This window comes from Arvicola amphibius, chromosome 5 (genome assembly GCF_903992535.2).
Source record: "Arvicola amphibius chromosome 5, mArvAmp1.2, whole genome shotgun sequence".
Classification (NCBI taxonomy): Eukaryota; Metazoa; Chordata; class Mammalia; order Rodentia; family Cricetidae; genus Arvicola; species Arvicola amphibius.
This window is the reverse complement of record NC_052051.1, coordinates 6768278-6786968: the sequence shown is the minus strand read 5'-3', so window position 1 is coordinate 6786968 and position 18691 is coordinate 6768278. Positions and strand designations below refer to the sequence as shown.

Below are 18691 nucleotides of genomic sequence, written 5' to 3'. Positions count from 1 at the left end.
TGAGGCTGGACAAGGGAACCCAATAGGAAGGAAAGAGTCCCAAGAGCAGGCAAAAGAGTCATAGATAGATCTGTTCCCAGTCTTAGGAGTCCCACAAAAACACTAAGTCAACAGCCATGACATATTACAGAGAACCTGGTGCAGACCTATGTCGGCCCCATGCTTGCTGCTTCAGTGTCCCTGACTCCGTGTGATCCCTGCTTATCTGTGTTCTCCTGGAATTCTCCACGCCCTCTGACTCATATGATCTTTCCACCCCTCTTCTGCTGGGTTCCCCAAGCTCCAAGGGGAGGGACCCTAGAGAAACTTCCAATTTAAACTGTCTCTTTGAATGATGTCTGTCTGTCTCTGCACCTGCTCTCATCTGTTGCCAGAGGAAGCCTCTCTGATGATGACTGGATAAGGCACTAATCTGAATGTAGCAGAATAGCAGTAGGAATCATTTCATTGACTTTTTTTCTTTTTTTTTTCTTTCTTTCTTTTTTTTTTTTTGGCTAGTTGTACCAGAGTCTGGATAGCCCAGAGACCTAGGGTAGAAGAAATAATTTCTTAAAAGTCTGCCTAGGGTGGGAGGGGGATTAAAAGAAAACAAAATGAGCACCCCAAACCTCAAGAGAAAGTTTCTTCCTTCTTTCTTTCTTTCCTTCCTTCCTTTCTTCCTAGCATATATTAGTCTTGAAGTCTCAAATGCCATGGACGACCTTGTGGTTTCAGTGCCCCCTCAGCTCATGGCATCGTGCCAACGAGCATCATAAAGGGGGGACTTGGATCTTTTTCTTAACATTTCAGAAGATGAGGAATCTTGTACAGCAGGACCTTTCATGGTTCTTTTTTTAAAAAAAATTATTTATTTATTTATTTATTTATTATACAATATTCTGTCTGCATATATGCCTGCAGGCCAGAAGAAGGCACCAGATCTCATTACAGATGGTTGTGAGCCACCATGTGGTTGCTGGGAATTGAACTCAGGACCTTCAGAAGAGCAGGCAATGCTCTTAACCGCTGAGCCATCTCACCAGCCCCAAATATTTTAATGGTTTATTCAACTTTATTTTATATGCATTGGTATGAAGGTGTCAGATCCCATGCAACTGGATCTCAGACAGTTGTGAGCTGTCATGTGGGTGCTGGGAATTGAACCCGGGTCCTTTGGAAGAGCAGTCAGTGCTCTTAACCACTGGGCCATCTCTCCAGCCCTTTCATGGTTCTTATAGATTCCATGGTTCCTTTACAGGTGCTTACAGAATATTGTCATACCATCTTCCAATAGGAAAAAAAAATGGGTAAAATCCTCTGGCCCCTGAGGCCAGCACAGGGGCTTCTGATATCAGTCACCTGAAATCCCGCAGCCTTGGAAGCCTTGGCTCAAGACTGGCTCCCAGGACAGGGAGAGCAAAATGCAACTGTCTGCCAAGTTCTGAAAGAGTCCCCCTGAATTGCTAAATTGTGGGGTGATCCTCTGCCTGAGAGACATTACCAGACTCTCTCAGCAGCGTACTTCTTCTGGTCAGCCCAGCCCCCAAATGAAAGGGTAGATGGAGATGTGGCCTTGGTTCAGAAGTCACTTCTAAGTAGCAGGAGCTGAGGCCTCACAGGAGGGACAGCATCCATCCACCTGCAGAGAACTGACCTCACCTCTCTGGAAGAGACGAGGGGAAAATAACACTGAATCTGCAGAGTAGGGGCCCTTAACTCTCAAAAGAGGATGAGGACAACTTATTGACATCAAAATTTCGATCTCACTTTTTTCCACTGAATTGTCAAATCAGATACCAGCGAAGATTTAATGGTTGTTTTCCTGCTTATATTTTTCTCGGGATTAATTTTTTTTTTCTGAATGCTGCTATTTTGATCAAACACTCCCTTTGTTAGCATTTCCTCCATTTTCTTTTTTGTTTTTGTTTCTTTTGCAGTGGGGCAAAATCCTGACAGTGCTTGACTGTGGTGTTAAAAATGCTAACAGTAAAAGCTAAGATATTTTAGAAGAAGCACGTGTGACTGTTTATGCATTTTTAAACAGCAAAGGAGAAGGATCTTAGGAAAAAATAGTCTCCTGCTACTCACAAAGAGGAACACAGAAAACCAGAGTCCTCCAGCTCCATCCTGAGGGTTCTATCACTCGGTCTGGGCATCCTGATCGTGAACTAATGTGATGGTCCTTGAGATGGGGCTGCAGAGCATAAAGCATGCTCCATGTTTTGTGAGAGGCTGCAGAAACGGTTCAGTCATCTCGGCGCTTGGCTTGCCATAAAATCATGAGGGTCTGAGTTTGATCCCCAGAGCCCCTATATAAATGCTGGGCATGGCAGCCTATACTTATAACACAGCCCTGCAGAGAGATGGATACAGGATCCCTGGAGCTCACTGACCAACCAGCCTAGCTGAATTTGTGATCATAAATCCCAAAGAGAGATTCTGTCTCAAAAACAATGTGGCTCATTGTGGTGGCACATGGCAGGAGGATTTGCCTAAGGAGGCAGCAGCAGCAGGATGACAAGTTTGAGGTCAGTCTGGGCTATACATTTTGTTGGGTGTAGTGGTACACGCCTTTAATACCAGTACTCAGAAGGCAGATGCAAGAGGATCTCTGTAAGTTTGATTCCAGCCTGATCTACATAATGAGTTTCAACACAGAGGGCTATATAGAGACACCCTGTCTCAGGAAACCAGACAGCTCTTGAGGACCAATGCCTGAAATTTACCTCTGGCCTCCACTTATACAAATGCACACATACGCATGCGCTGTCCGTATGCACCCCCATTTGCCATCACACACATGCACTACCAACTACCCTCTCACAGACACACATGCATCCACACATGTCCACCACACATACCCCTCCACCACCACCGTCATCCCATACACACAGAGAACAGGGGTTTTGTGTAACTCAGAGCCTGGACACATTTTCTAACCTGCTAGCCTACTGTAAAGGCGATCTTTCGACTGCCTGGACAGCAGCAACCAGCCCTCCTGGCCATATAGTGACACAGGAATGCCCAGCGCTGTCCTGTGGCTGAGCAGTCATTCCCACAGTCTGCACAGCTTGTCTGTCAGCGGCTGGGTGATGGCCGTCCTGTACTCCCACCTCAAGGCGGGCCCAACCACGGCTTCTTGGATTTCATTCTCTTTCTCTCTGGAAAGCTGTGGAAGAAAACTAGGAAACGACTCCCTGATGGGCAGGTCAGTCAAGTCAACACACACACACACACACACACACACACACACACTTGTCATGAAGATAAGGGGAATTGTCATGAAGATAAGGGGAATTGTCATGAAGATAAGGGGAAAGAGAATGTTGAAATAATTGGCCACTCCACTCTAATTTTCCACGTATTTTCTGTCTGTTATTGATTATGGTTTGACAGAAAAGCTAAACACAACAACAAAAAAAAAAAAAAGAAGCATTAGAGAGGAGCTGGAGAGAGAAAAAACTCTATCCTTATCCAGAGAGAGGCACTGCCACCTCAGAGGGCAGCACTTTGTTTACAGAGGAAAGCAAGCTGCAGTTCCCTGTGCTTCAGAACAAAGGCTGGTCAGGGGTTGCGAGGTTCCCCAGACACCTAGTAGTATGGATGACTTACCTGTGTCTTCAGGCCTGTGTCCAGCATCTTTCCCCCACTCGGAGCCATCCTCCAACCCTTGCTTGCTGTGTTCCAGATGCTCCCTGGCTCTCTTCCCTCACAGAATGAGGTGCCAGACTGATCCTCCTTGAAGCCTGGACCTGAGCGAGCGCCACTGCTCACAGAGAGCAAAGCAGCCACTACACATTGAGTCACACGTAGACTCACATGCCTCTGTCACTGCAAAGGAAATACCCCGAACCTGCACGAACCTGTAAGACTTTGTTAGGCTGAGGCAGCCTGTTGTACCATGTGGTTCCAAAGCAGGCAGTCTCCCTTAAAGACAAGGCTTCTAGAACCTGGTGGTACTTAAAACCCTTCACGTGGGGTTGGAGATTCAGATCAGCTGTTAAGAGCACTCACTGCTCTTCTAGAGGACCCAGGTTCACTTCCCAGCGCCATCTGTTCATAAATCCAGTTTCAGGGGATCTGACGCCCTCTTCTGACCTCCAAGTGCACTGCATGCACACGGTGTACAGACATACGTGCAGACACCCATGCACATAAAACAAAATGAATAAATCTATAAAACAAACCTCTTGACAAGAACATAAACCCTTCTTAAAATACAGCTTGCAACTGGGTAGGTCCGGGGTGAGTCTTGGGTCCACCACCATGGTTTCTAGCAAGCCCCAGAAGCTGTAGGTGCTATAGTAGGTAGAATGTATGAGTAAGTAGGCTGTAGAAATGATGGAAGTCTGTTCTCCTGTAGCAAGCACCCAAGCCAGCAACAGCAGCTGAGGATGCAGGACCCAGCTGTTACAGGTGTAGAGGCACAAGCCCCTCCCAGATCTACTCCATCCAAGTCAACCTCTGACCAGGGTCGCCAGGCGAATCTTACATGTGTTAACTTGAAAAGGAGATGAAAGAGTTTAAGGTCAAGGTCACAGGGCTGTTATTGCCTCTCAGAAAGGTTGGGGGTAGCAAGATGGTGTGTGTGTGCATGTGTGCATGCACACACACCTGCACGCACATGAGTGCTTTTAATCTCAAAAGCCACACTAATTAGAAAGAGAATAAAACCCACCTAGCTAGGTACCAACCTCTTCAGTCCTCCACTCTCCTCCTCTACTAGTCACTAGGGACCAGAACTGAGCCAAGGCTTTGTGTGAGGACCAAGGTGCCACACATCTCTGTTCTCAACATTTTGGGTAGCACCAGGCAAACTGATATGTGGGCCTTGCTAAGCCCACTGGACGCTGTTGCTCAAGTGACAGGTGATTTATACAGTACAGGGGGATCAATCAAGCCTGGGGCCCTCAGTGGGGTGGGACCACATCTACAGATTACTGTGGCTTCATGTGACAAGTATGCTTTTGCTGGTGTTTAGGGAGAACAGAAAAGCAGGGAAAGGGGGTTATCACTTATGCTACAACCTCGGGATCTTGCAGCCCACAATCCATTGTGAGGATAATTTCATCCATGTTAGCTGACAATGATGGGGGCTGAGAAGATGGCTCAGTGGGTAAACTGCATACCACACTAGTGTGAGGGTCTAAGTCCAGAGCCAGGAAGGTCACTGAGACTTGATGGACTGCTAGGCTAGCCAACTGGTAAGCTCCAGATTCAGTGAGACCCTGTCTCATAATTAAGGTCAGAATGATCAAAGAAGACACCTGATATTGACCTTTGACCTCCATAAACATGCACATACAAATATATGTACATGGCAAACATGCACACACAGGTGGACACATATGGCCAACACACATGTGTACACACAAAACAAATATGCACACACTGGTGTATACATATGATAAACATCCACACACAGGTGAACACATATGACAAACATGCATGCACATGTGTACACACATGACAAACACACACAGGTGTACGCACATGACAAACACGCACACACAGCTGAACACACATGACAAACATATGCATACATGTATACACACAATAAACATGCACACACAGGTGTATACGCATGACAAACACACAGGTGTACACACATGACAAACATGCACGTACAGCTGAACACATATGACAAACATATGCATACATGTATACACACAGTAAACATGCACACACAGGTGTATACACACGAAAACATACAGTACAGTTATATACACACAATAAACATGAACGTACAGGTGTACACACATGACAAACATACACACAGGTGAACACATATGACAAACATGCACACACAGGTGAACACACATGGCAAACATGCACATACACAATTTAAAGCAATTATTTGCTAAAAGGTAGAGGCTAGGGGTTAAAAGAATACAATAAAGTATAACTAAAAAAATCAAAAGAAAGGGGATCAAACTTAAGTAGACAACAATAATAATGAATTCAAAAATTTTTAAATGTAATCCAATCGGTGGACCAGGGGCAGCTTCCCCAAAACACCTGGAATCAGGTCAATTCCCTGCACCCCTGCTTGTTCCTTCAGCTTAGTTTCCTTGAGTTTCTTTTAGGAGGAAACTGCTGGCTACAGAGAATAGTTTGCATTGGATGCGGGGTGAGGGGAGGGCACAGGAGCTAGGAAGTGTCTAGGAGGGAGGGGCTTCCACTGCAAGTGCTGAGGGACCAAGGCAAATGCAGGGTTCTACTAGTGTGCATCTTTTGTGCACATCAACTTCTGAAAACAATTTTTCAAGCTATAGAATATGTAGAGTACCTGGTGCCATTTGAGGAAGTATTTGTGACAACATTACTTCTGCTCTTCATCCTGCTCATCCCAGCTCAGCTTCCACTCTTAGTGAGGACCCTGTACTCTCCACAGAGAGCATTGTTGCCCTGCCCATCTTAAGGCCTTACATGTTGGGGATCACAAGATTCAGTGGTCAGACTAGAGAGTGCAGCTCCCACCATGCCCCAAGCACTTCCTGTGTCTTGCAGCAATGCACACAGTCCTTCACAGTCCACTACTTCTTTGAAATGCAGTAACTCAAGCTCAGAAAGACAAAGAACCTGTGGGAGTGATGGGGAGAGCAAACAGAGGCCACAGGACCACATCCTGTATCTACCCAAAGTCAGGGCTTTCTGGACTATGTAGCAAGATTAATAAAAACTCAGAGACAGAAATTGGGGTTCAACCTGAAGGTCAGAAGTGTAAAACAGCTAGTCATTGGTTCTTACCTCTACCTCAGTCTGAAATGGCTATTCAGGAATCTCAGAATGAGATTGTGTCTGAGAACTGTCTCCTTCCGTTTTATAATTCTCTCTAGGGCTGGATTAAAGGCATGCACAGCCAGTTTCTATGGCAAAGTAGTGTAGCTCCTGGAATTAAAGGTGTGTGTCACCACTGCCTGGTCTGTATGGATGATCAGTAGGGCTCTTTTACTCTCTGATCTTCAGGCCAGCTTTATTTATTAAAATGCAAATGAAATATCACGACAGGACTAGGTCATCCCACCTCTTGCTTGTGCTCTCTCTTGCCTTTCTTACATTCTGAGCCATGGGTTTGTGATAGCTCTCAACTTCCTAGAGGCTCGTTGAGTGGGACCTCCATGGCCCTCATCCTGGCCTGATCTCTTCACTCCGGCTCTAGCATCACAGACCTCTACATCCGATAGCCACTGTCTCAGATCTTCCCCCAGTACACAATGGATCCTGCATCCCAAGATGCACACGTTAGAACTCGTGAGTCAAAGCTCAGAGCTTCACTGATGGATCTTTATGTTCATAAGAATCAAGAAAGATGAGGATAAGCCCTCAATGCTGGCTACAAGTCCATTCGTGAAATACATTGATGCACTGACCTATTTTGATAATAGCCTCACTTTCTCCATCCTGCCACAGGTGACAATTCAATACTTTTGACTCATGTTGCCAAAATAATGACTAACAGAGCTATTCACTTATGATTCTCCTGCTGGATGCCTGGATGCAGACTCAGTATGCATAGATGGGGTTAGATTATCTGCTAGGCAGAGTTGATGCATGGTTAGAGGCTTGCACCGGCCTGGGGACTAAAGCCCCCTTTGTCGTCTCTCTATGAAATACTGTTTTGTTTTGTTTGTTTTATGTTTTTTCAAATTATAAAATTAGGGCTGTGAGCAGAAAGCCAGTAGGGATCGCTGCCAGTGTGTGCAGAGTGTTCTTTCAAGGAAACAGAGATGAAATCCTAGAGCTGAATGAACATTCTAACTTGGAGATTAATCATAGACTCTGGAAGTTGTACCTGTGTGGGTCTCTTTGAGACATGCTCCTATGGCCCCAGCTACCAGAGGACCCTTGCCACCAGTAGGCCACAGACCCAGAAATGGAGCCACCACCACCACTCAGAGTCATAGAAATATTGTCTCCCACTTCGAGGTGGGATGCTGTAATGGAGGAACCCTTGTCAAAGTCCTCTGGAGATATCAGCCTGATACTGGCCACCACTCACCCATACATGGAGAAACCTTGTGAGATTTCAAGAGATCTTTTTAGCTTCACTTTCCTCACAAGTCATTATGAAGGAAGAGTTTGCTAAATTCATTGATTCCCTTTTGGCAAGCTTGCCACTCCTGGATTTGGACAGATTAAATACAGTAAAGATTTCCTATACCAACTCAAAGAACATTACCTGAAAACACAGGAAAGGTTTTTTTTTTTAAACTCAAGGAAGAAACTAGAAAAAAGGAAGAAAGGGAAGAAGGAAGGAAACGGAGAAAGAGGGAAGGACAGAGGATGGAAGGAATGGTGGAGGGGTGGACAAACTACATGGAAGACAGACACACTGTCAGAACCAAAAGGACCAAACCAACCATCCCACTAACATATAATAATCTTTATTCTGCAACAGAGACATAAATAATTTTATGAATTCATATGACCTATACAAAAGACAAAATAAGATATTGCACTAAATTTCATTATGGAGTATCTGGATTTAATATTAGCTGAACAGATAAATATATATATATTTACAAGTTAAGGAATTAAGGCAAAACCAGATGATATTTCAAACACAACAGGAGATTTGAAAAATAGATATAATTAAAAACAAGGGTGTACCATCTCCAGTTAATAACATGGTCATGTTGAAGGGGAAAATAATCCCTTATGGTTTTAATAAAGTGGTTATTATCAATCACGTTAATTAAAGTTGAGCAATAAAGTATAAGATTTTCCACCAAGGGAAGCTATTTTGCCAAGGTTTGGGGACTGTGCATTTAGAATTGGGGTAAGTAACTTTTTCTTTGTCAGATTATGATCTATTTTTCCTATTAGAAAATATAATTTGGGAAAATATGACTCTTTCACATATATAATTAAAATACAACTATGGAGCATTCATTTTAGGGAGCAAGGGGGAGGTCATGTGGGTGAGCTCAGAGTCAAGTTACATTTTGAGGCAAGCCATTTGTTACCTTACGGGTAGAGAAAACACAATGACACTCACTAAAATACAATCCCAGTTACCTTAAGAGAACAAAACAAACCAATGCCAACGTATTATAATCCCAAACAAAGGCAAAGAACACAAGTGTAATCGATGTACCCACACGATACACGAGTCTTTGGCGGTTCCACAATAACCACTGAAGTCAGAACTTCCAAGGGTTTCTAACTTTCAGACAAGCTTGCCGGCGTTTCAAAAACAAAGAACTGAAAACCCCAATGCAGTAGCAGCAGGAAACTAAATGGAAGGAACCTTGAGACAACTTCTGACCGTTAGCCTGTAAGCAGATTTAGGGATTTCCGGCTTTGGAGCCCTGACGGACACATAGGAAACTGGCACACACAGGAAGAGAACCTGTGAAATTTATGTTTCTCCAGACGGGTCTAGAATCCTTTACAGAGAATCCATAGTCACTCATGAACAAAACAAAAAGGACATCAATCCAAGGGTGAGATGGGGCCATCTGGTGACCCAGGGGTGGGCGCCCTCACTCACGGGCGTCACGGAGTAGTCAAGTTCTATAGAGGGAACACCAGAAAGCCAGAAAACGTGGAATACTGCCAGCCGCCAAGTAAGTTACCTTTCTCCAGTTTTAGGTAAACCTTATCTTCTTTGTCCAGGTACAGTAGTACTCCGTTAGTGGCGGCTTCCCGAGTCACGTCTTTATCCCCAGCAAAAGCAGATATGACTGGTTTCCCATTCAACATCAAGTTAACCTGAAAGGAAATAGATGACCAATGAAAAGCTCCCTTTAAAAATCAAAACATGTGCTAGGAAATAGTCCAAGACAGCTGAGCTGGTCAAGCATTTGCTTTCAGGGAAATAGCCTCCTTCCCTTCAAACTGGACAAATGAGGGTCAGATTTAAAGTATGGATATTGTGAGTATATTTAATGTATGTGCTTGTTCCTATAGAAATCTCCTTAACTACCCTACCAAAACAATGCCATCCAGAGAGCCACCTGATCATGTGAAAACCAGCTTTCCTTTGGCGTGTAAACAAAGCTAACTACTCTACTGGCCCCACATACTCAACATCAACTCTTTAGGGAATAAAATCAGACACAGCCAGCTACTTCCAGTGTCAGAGTAGGTGTCTCCTTTTCTGAAATTTGAGGAGCAACAGAAGTCATTTAAAACATCAGAGTTTCCAGGGAAGCAGATGTGATCTGTATATACTCTTTTTCCTAGGTTAGAATTAATCTGGAAAAGATTCAATCTAAGGCTGGTCAATTTATTGAGTCACTAGGTTATAAAAAAGTGACAGGCAACCATGCCATCTATTAATCATAGAGACATGAAATGTAATATAAATGCTAAACATTCAATATAACATATCTTAGAATTCCATAGACATGTAATGTATTGCTTATTATATTGTTATTATATTGTTTATTATGTATGCACTGTATTGCTTATTGTATTGTTTATTATGTATGCTCTATATTGTTGATTTATTATATATTATTATTGACATATTTTAATGCTATAATATCTCTATGTCTGCTCTAGTGTAAAACCAAGCTCATGTGAGCAAGCACCAGACTAGACACATGACTAACCATGCAACTGCAACTGAGAAGAAGCTCCTGGGATGGAGGTATCAAAAATAAACCATAGCATGATGTACTCTGCACATCCTTTCTCAAAAGATTCATCAATGGCTGTTCCCTGGTTGCTAATTGCATGGCTAATTGCATCTCATAATTTTCAAATGATTGTAAGTTTGTTTTTGCTTATTTAATGTCCATTGGTAAAGTTTTATAAGATTATTTTCCTTATAAGTTTGCATAACTTTTGTTCGGGAATGAGATAAAATCAAGATCTTCTGCAGAGATTGGTGTCAAGGTTTTGCCAAGCTGTATTTTATTTTGTTTTGTTTGGAGTTTTTTGTTTGCTTGTTTTGTTTTACATTGTAATCGGAGTAATACCTCATTTGCTTCTTTTTCTAGGTGTCTTATCACATACTCAAATGGATGTTATGGGAAAAACATGCAAATTAAATCTTTAGAAGTACATTAAAAGGATGGAAAACTATCTTTACTATGCAAGCATATGTCTGAATGAAGACTCAACTTCAGCAGCAGAGAGCACACAGGTCGATGCACATACCTGGATCGTTTGGCTCTGGTACACTTTAATTACGTGAAAAGTGAAGCTGTAGATTCCTTTCCTAGGTGCCACAAAAACAGACTCCAGTGTGAAAAAATTGCCCACATTAACCAGGATCTACAGATAAAAACAACAAATAAAGATAAATTATTATAGTTTTTGACTGAGTAAATTCCTTCTTCCTTCTCTCCCTCTTCCTTCCCCCTCTTTCTCCTCTCCTTTTTCCTCCCCTTCTTCCTCCCCTTCCTCTTCCTCCTCCTTCCCTCTTCTTTCCTTTATATCTTCCTTCTCTCTTTTCTTCTTCCCTTCATTTCTTCTTTTTTCAATTACTAACTTCAGAAATAATACAGAATAAAACAACTAATCCTATTTCTTTCCTCTTAAGCCACTTGGAAAACGGATGTGCATAATGAAAGGTTCTTCTACCTTATAAATATTACAGGCAAAAATAAAAACGAAGCAATGGTGTTGTATTTATGCCTCAATTTCCAGGCCAGATGTCTCTCGGGTCATCAAAGTAACGTACGAAGGTTTGTGTTAGCTTTACACAGAGAATCAGATGGAAGGCATCTGCCACGCAGTTACATCTCCACAGTCTATAAGCCTTCCCAATGTCCAGAAGTGACGTTACCCAGCCAGCCAATGGACATCTGTGGGCTCTCTGCAGTCATCCCTGGACGCCTCACAGAGGCAGACCCCCTCCACCATGAGGTGTCATCATTGACACCAACAGTTGGTATAACAGAGATGGGAAAGCCAGGTCCTTTTCCCAGCCTCTGCCAGGGCCCTCCTCGGGTCCATGGCCATTTGTTTGGTTTATGTACCATCTAAGCCTTAACATAATACATTGGCGATGAGTCAGCCCTGGCTAGATGCCAAGAGACGGGCATGGATGCAGCAGACAGTAAACTGAGTGGCCTTTCTGTGTTCTTCAGTGTCCTGTTTGATCCTATCAGTCACCTAAAATCCATTTGGTGTCCAAGGATTGTCAAAAGTGAGAAGTGAAGTTAAGCACTGTTTCTAAGAAAGCCACAACACACCTTGTAATGCCTGGTTAAGACATTAACTCTGAATTTCAGTGAGTCCTCAGCTAAATTTCAGTGTCTCAGAGGTAAGTCCCTTCCTGGGAGATCAGAAGATAGATAAGAAGGCTTTCTTTCATGTTTCGCCAAGGAGTAAATCCATAAAAGTCAGATGTGTCTCTAAACACATATTTTCTGTTTGCCAGAACTGGTCTGTTGATAACTGTGTTAACCATCACCTTCTTGCTGAAATGAATACACGCACACTTCCTGCATTCTTCCTCAAAGTGCACTGCTGCCTCTCCACAGCACACCAGAACGTCAGAGCGCTTAGAACGTTTAGGTAAATGCACCAGCCTCAGCGCTGCTTGAGATACCATTGTGTGTGTGCGCGATTGGACTGAGATCCAAGCCTCTTCCCAGGAAGCACCGGTGCTCTCTGTACTCTGGCCTGAGATCAGACACCAGCTGTGTAAGATTCTCTGACAAAACATTGACAAAAACATCTTTTCCCAGCACCTTGAAAATAAAGTAAGGCACTTAGCCAATGTCCTGATTCAGATACAAGAGTCATCCTTCATTAACAAAACAGAGGCGTCTGATTAGTGCTGGTTAGTAAACGCAAAGCCCGATGCGGACTCCACGGGGTAATTGAAGCATCCAAGCACATCAAGATTTATAACTGAACGTGTCTTGTTGTCTCTAAGATGCATGGCTCCCTGAACAAAAGGAATATCCCTTTCCTCGTCTAATTGATGGGAAGGTCATTGAAAAGAATGTCCCAAAGCACCATAGCACAATGTCCACAGGGTTCCAACATTTAGATAGGGCACTAAAACAGCAACCATGGGTGGTGTCACGCTCCCTTCCCATCACTTTGCTAAATACTGCACCAAAATCTCCAAAAGGACTACTCAATTCATTTTTTAAAAAAATCTATAGCTATCCCATACTAAACCTCTAGGGAGACATCTCTGTCCCTGACCGGCTGGCAAATGTATCACTTAGAACTAAGGAGCACAAAACCAGTCTGTTCTGGCACATCCCGCAGCCCCACTTTGACCTGCCCACGGGGCTCTGCATTCAGCTGTGAACTGTGACTTCGGAATTAGACAGTCTCCAGGTACTGTTGGGGTTGGGCACAACATGCTGGAGTTGGGCTTCTGTCCTAGGGGGCTTGGCTAAACTGATACCCCGCGGTTGCTCATCACTCCAGTCCACGGAGCACTGAGCCGCTCAACAGAACCTTCGGCTTCCATCAGTTCAGCCCCATCCCCTCACTGCAACCTCAAAATCTGTGCCTCCTCGGCACCTTGCAATGCCCTGAAGGAACCAAACCAAGCCCAGGAAGGGGAACCCAGCTCCTCAGCGCTTACCCACCTAAGCTCTGCACAATTGCTCAATCCCCTTTCTTCCTGCCCGGGCAACTTTTCTAAGTCAAGTGGTGGTGAGAAGGGCTTTTGGTCTACACCAGGCAGGGTAGTGTTGATCCAGCACCCTGGACCCTGCATAGCTTCTAGCCCTGAGAACCCCACCCTCAATCCTCTGCGTCCACCTGGCAGGGTCTCTGCACCTTCTGGAGTCCCAGAGCTCCTCGGAGAGATGAATTTCCCACCTGGAAACATAACTCAAACATTTATGGGCTCTCTTCTAGGGCCCCTCAGGAACACCTCCAGGGCACCTGCTGCTAAGTCTGAGCTCGAGGGCCAAGTTCTCTACCGATAGATCTCAGCATCCAGGGACTGTATTCCCTTCAGCCCCCATGACCTGTTGCTGCTAAACTTGTTTTGATCTCCAGGTGCCTGCCTTGGCGCTCCCAAGCCACCCCACCGTGCAGGCCTTCTCCAGACACCAAGGGGGTATGGGGGCTGCGGTTGTTGGAGAAAAGAGGCAGTTCAAGTTTCTGATTGATACCTTCAGGGAGGTAGCTGCTTAAATGATCTCGCCACATCCTAATCATACTAGCTTAATCTGGGCAGGCAGCTCTCGTACTCAGAGACAACCCACCCGCTGGGCACCCTGCATCCCTCGGGGGTCTGACCTGATCAAAGTAAATGATGCGTGTCTTGTTGCTCATCTCGGATGGCTCATGGTTGGTGCTCCGAACCGCCGAAAAGGCCACCTTGGAGTTTGCTGCTCGGACCGATATCCCCAACGGAGAAGATGATGATCCCTTGGAGTCTGTGGCTGGGTTCGAGTCGCACACCACCAGACACTTGCCCTCCAGCACGATAGGTTCGGTGTCATTCTGTGCCCAGACAGGCAGCCCAGGCAGCGCGAGAACCAGCAGAACAGCCGGTACCACGGACAGCGCCCGGCGCGCGGAGCCCATGGTGTGCCGCGTGCGCAAGCCGCAGCCTGGCTCTTCTGCTCCGGGGCGGCGCCTGCTACCCCGGGATCCCGGAGCTCGGGAAGATGCCAGTGGCTAGATCGACAGCGCTGCAGGAAAGGCGGCGGCGGCGGCGGCGGCGGCGGCGCGCGCACTTCCACCAATTCTCTGGGCTGAAGTCTCCCTTGGAGCTGTCTGGTTGGTTCTGTTACCTTTGTCCTTTAAGCAGCTCATGCAGAACTCCCTACCCTAACCTCCTCCGCCCCAAAATCAGTTTTGCCTGGGGCCCCTGAAGTCACTCTTGTACATTGACATTTAAAAAGTCTCCAGACCCTCTCGATCACACCTCAAAAGAACAAAATAAATTCTCACCCCAAACCCAAGTACTTCCCGGTGAAGCACAGAGCTGAAGACAGGAGACTCAGCGAGGAAACGCCAGGGTGGCGGGTGCCAAGCGGTGTGGGTGACGGTCCTGTCCGAGGTACTCTGGCTGGCGCAGGAAAAATTACAGAGGCAGGAGGTGTTTCCGGGAATGAGAAGAACGCCAGGTTGTGTTCATGGCCAGAATGCTAGCGACTCCCACTTGCGCTTGGTCAAAAATTTCCCCAAAGCCCGGATTCACTACAACGCAGGTAGGCGGCTCAACTGAGTCCCCCGCTGAAAGCACGATATTTCCGGCTCAGTTCTAAGGTGCAGGGCGCCTACTGCCCTGGGTTCCCGTGTCCCTGCGTACAACTTTGTGTCTTGGCGCGCAGCGCAGCCGCTGGGAGGGACAGCGCCGAGAGGGCACCCGAGCGCTATTTATAGGAGCGCAGCGTGCAGATGGCTTTGGCTCCCTCTCTCAGCCCGTGGGTCCCCGGAAAGCAAAAACAGTGTCCTGTGACCCCAGCAGAGCAGCGCCTGTATGACGTTGAACGCACCCGAACTGAGCCGGGCGCACCGCACTGCCGGCTGCCAAGGTCCGAGGCCACTCGGCGCCCTGAAAACGCGTGGGGTATGGGCAAAGGAGGAAACCCGCGGGCCCGCACTTTCCAGGGATCTGTGGCTGCTCGCCACCTCCTTCACCTGTACCCGCGGAGGGGCTTGCGGGGGCCCCTCGACCTCCCCAGAGTAAGACTCTGAGCCGAACGCGGCCGGCGCTGCCCACACAGATGCAGAGATTTCTGGAAGGGCCGTGTCGGTTCTGCGGGGCTTGCTGCCTGGACTCTAAAGCGGATCCACCGGCGTCCTCGACTGCGCCTGGTCCGGAGCTAGTCTCCCGCCTGGGGAGCTCAGGAAAGCCTTGGGGCAGCCCAGTTCCCTGGGAGAGGAGGGGTGCGGAGGAGGCGCCTGATTCCTTTCTTCCGCTCAGAAGGTTGAGCCTCGGAAGCAGCAAGGACGCGCCTTTGCACTCACACAGTGCACTCACCTCAAGCAAGGCCAGAAAAAGTCTCAGTGAACGGGGTCCTCTTAAATGTAACAGTTAAAATACAGCACCTGGGAGTACTGCCCCTCTGCCCGTGCACTCCACTGCCATTTTGGCCTCTTATTGTCAACTTATTTTCCTCTTCCGCAGCCACCAAAGGGAAGCGGGAAGCGGGGCTTGGCTCTGGAGTTGACTGCAGGAACTTAGTCAAGACACAGACCCTGATGACACACTCCACTAAGGAATGGCCCTGGTTTTCTGGTTCTGTATTCTTTGAGGTCAGGACACTCCAAAATTCCTTCTTGACTTCTGGCTGCAGGAGAGCCCTTGCAGCACCAACCTCTCCAATCAAAACAACATCCCCTTGGAAGGTGTAGCCACTAGGACCTGCTGATTAGTATATACTGATTGCTTATTGTTTAGAGGTTGAGCCGTGTCCTCGGGACAGAGCAAGCTTCCCAGCTGGCGGTGATCATTCTTGGAATGGCGTTTAAACTCCTTCCCAGCAGAATCCAGACTTTCATCTTTAACCTGGTCTCCTCCTAAAGTTCTCCAGGGGAACTTGCACAGTAAACCCACGCTGAAATTCCAAGTGTTAAATACAAGATGCTCCCACCCCCCCACTCCTCCACCTCCCACCCCCCACCCCCGACACACACACCATGGTTGATCCTTAGCCCTGTCTCCCTATAAGGACACAAATAAAGATGTGTGCCTGGAACCATAGTTGAGGAGGGTAGGCAGTGCCACCACTGAGTGGTAGGTGCCCTAGAGAGATGCTATCTGTAACAATGTTGGCTGCCCTTCATCTAAGCTGTAAAGGAACAAGAGAGCTAGCAGGCCCTTTAAGGGAGGGCCACCTTAAACTTCCCACAGCTTCCCACCTGACCCTTTCAGACTTATTTAAGCACCATCACCAGCAGCTGCAGTGCCTCTGTGGAGAGAGAGAGAGAGAGAGAGAGAGAGAGAGAGAGAGAGAGAGAGAGAGAGAGAGAGAGAGAGAGAGAGAGAGTGTGTGTGAAGCTGGAGAATGAGTTCACTTTATCTCTCTCACCTTCCTGCTCAACCTTGAGAAGACAGGGTCAGCCAGCAAGCCCCAGTGACCCTCCTGTCGCCCCCTCCTCCAGCACTGGTATCATAAGCCTGCTCGGCCATGCTTGGCTTTGCATTTAGGCTCTGGGAATCTAGCAGGTCCTCATGTTGGAGCTTTTACCGACTGAAGCATCTCCCCAGCGCCAGAGCTCCTTTTTGAGACCAGATATTGATGAGATTTGATTCCACTTTTCTCCTGTAGGAGAAAGACTGCCTTCCCACCCAAGCTGGAGATGGAGCAGCTAAGCCTTGCTTTTTGTTGTTGTTGTTGTTTGTTTGTTTGTTTTGTTTGGGTCTTTTTTTTTTCAGTTCCAGGCTGGGAGAAGTTTGGGAAAGAACTCTATTGACAGAATTGGTAACTATTCAGTATTTCTCTTCCCCACAAGCCCCAACATATTCTCTCTGTGTTTTGTTCTTCTCTTAGAATTTCCTTTCTAAAAGAGCTCATATTTAAACCAATGTCTTCCTTCTGTCAATGACAGTAATCTTGTAGGCCCCCAAATCCAACAGGGTGACCGCATTAGGGACCCAATGGCTAAAGGAACAGTGACTGAACCCTTCTAAGTAGAATGTCAGGTATGGGTCATGCATCCTACAGCACAAGCTAATTGGAGTGAGGCTCCTTTGGTGAAATGTGAATTCAAATCCTAAATCTTCAGTCTTGGTTCCATATTAAAAGAACTCCTACTATTCCAGGTGGCCTGTAGGTGTCGAATAGGGCATTTCCTGTGGTTGCCTGCTAAGAGAGTCACATGGCAGTGTGAGCCAGTAAGTCATATGGTTCTAGGGGTGACAATCCATTTGATATCAGAAGTCCATTGGATATCGGGCCTGAAACAGATAGCTGAGACGAGACCTCCAGACTTCCTTTGTCTGGTACTAGACTGCATGGCTGAGACAGCTCTGGGGAGCTATAGCAGCCAGGTCAGAACCCCTGCAGACCCAAAGCTGTGGGATCTCCACAGCACAGGGCAACAGCAGGATGCCCAAGAGGAGTCCCAGTGAGGGCCCAGCATAAATAGTGCGGCAAAAACCAGAGGCCTCTAGCCAGACCAATGACTCTCTGCAATGAACACTTGCAGCTAAAGATACATGAACAGAAAGGGTTACTGCGCGACTTACTGCATCACACTGCAGCTTCCATGACAAGATTAATTTTTTTCTTCTCTGTTTTTTTCTCTTAAATTTTATTTTATTTTATTTGCAGGGGCGCATTGCAAGGGCAGGGGGCAGATACGAAGGGACAGGGAAATGAATGGGATGGAGATGCATGATGCAAAAGACACAAAGAATAAATAAAAAGAAAGGTAAACACACAGAAAAGATACTTAAAGCCATGTGGTGATTGACATCACTGCACTTACATGTTATTCATGACTAATAATTTCAACACCTTGTGGGGGAAAAGTTGTATACTGTAAATATTATAAGCATATTCTTTTTAAAAAAGAATAAGCTCTACAGTTCCCAGCTTCCTATAGGAGAGATGAGTAGCCTTCCAACCTGGGGCTTCCTGGGCCCTTCCTATATCCTGCTCCGTGGCACAAGCATCCTTGCTGAAACTGTGGTCGTTGGACCACAAAAGACTAAGGGAAGTTATGAGAAAGAACTGTCACCTGGAAATTGACAACTGTGCAATGCTTGGCTCCTGCCAAGAGACCATGGTCTGCCTGGGGAAAGTTTTCTGAGTAAGTCTCCCCCTGTCTGAGTCCCAGCTCTACCTGCTTAAGGAGAAAAGAATTCAAGTCAAGT

General features: G+C 46.2%; 1 protein-coding gene across 1 annotated transcript; it reads right to left on the bottom strand.

The window, feature by feature from the left end:
- Positions 1 to 9498: 9498 nt before the first annotated feature.
- On the bottom strand, positions 9499 to 14445 carry Cbln4 (cerebellin 4 precursor). Its single transcript, XM_038331741.1, has 3 exons — positions 14155 to 14445; positions 11092 to 11208; positions 9499 to 9696 (listed from the first exon to the last, which is right to left on the bottom strand). Exons 1-3 carry the CDS (start codon positions 14443 to 14445, stop codon positions 9499 to 9501), a joined length of 606 nt encoding a protein of 201 aa, XP_038187669.1.
- Positions 14446 to 18691: the final 4246 nt, after the last annotated feature.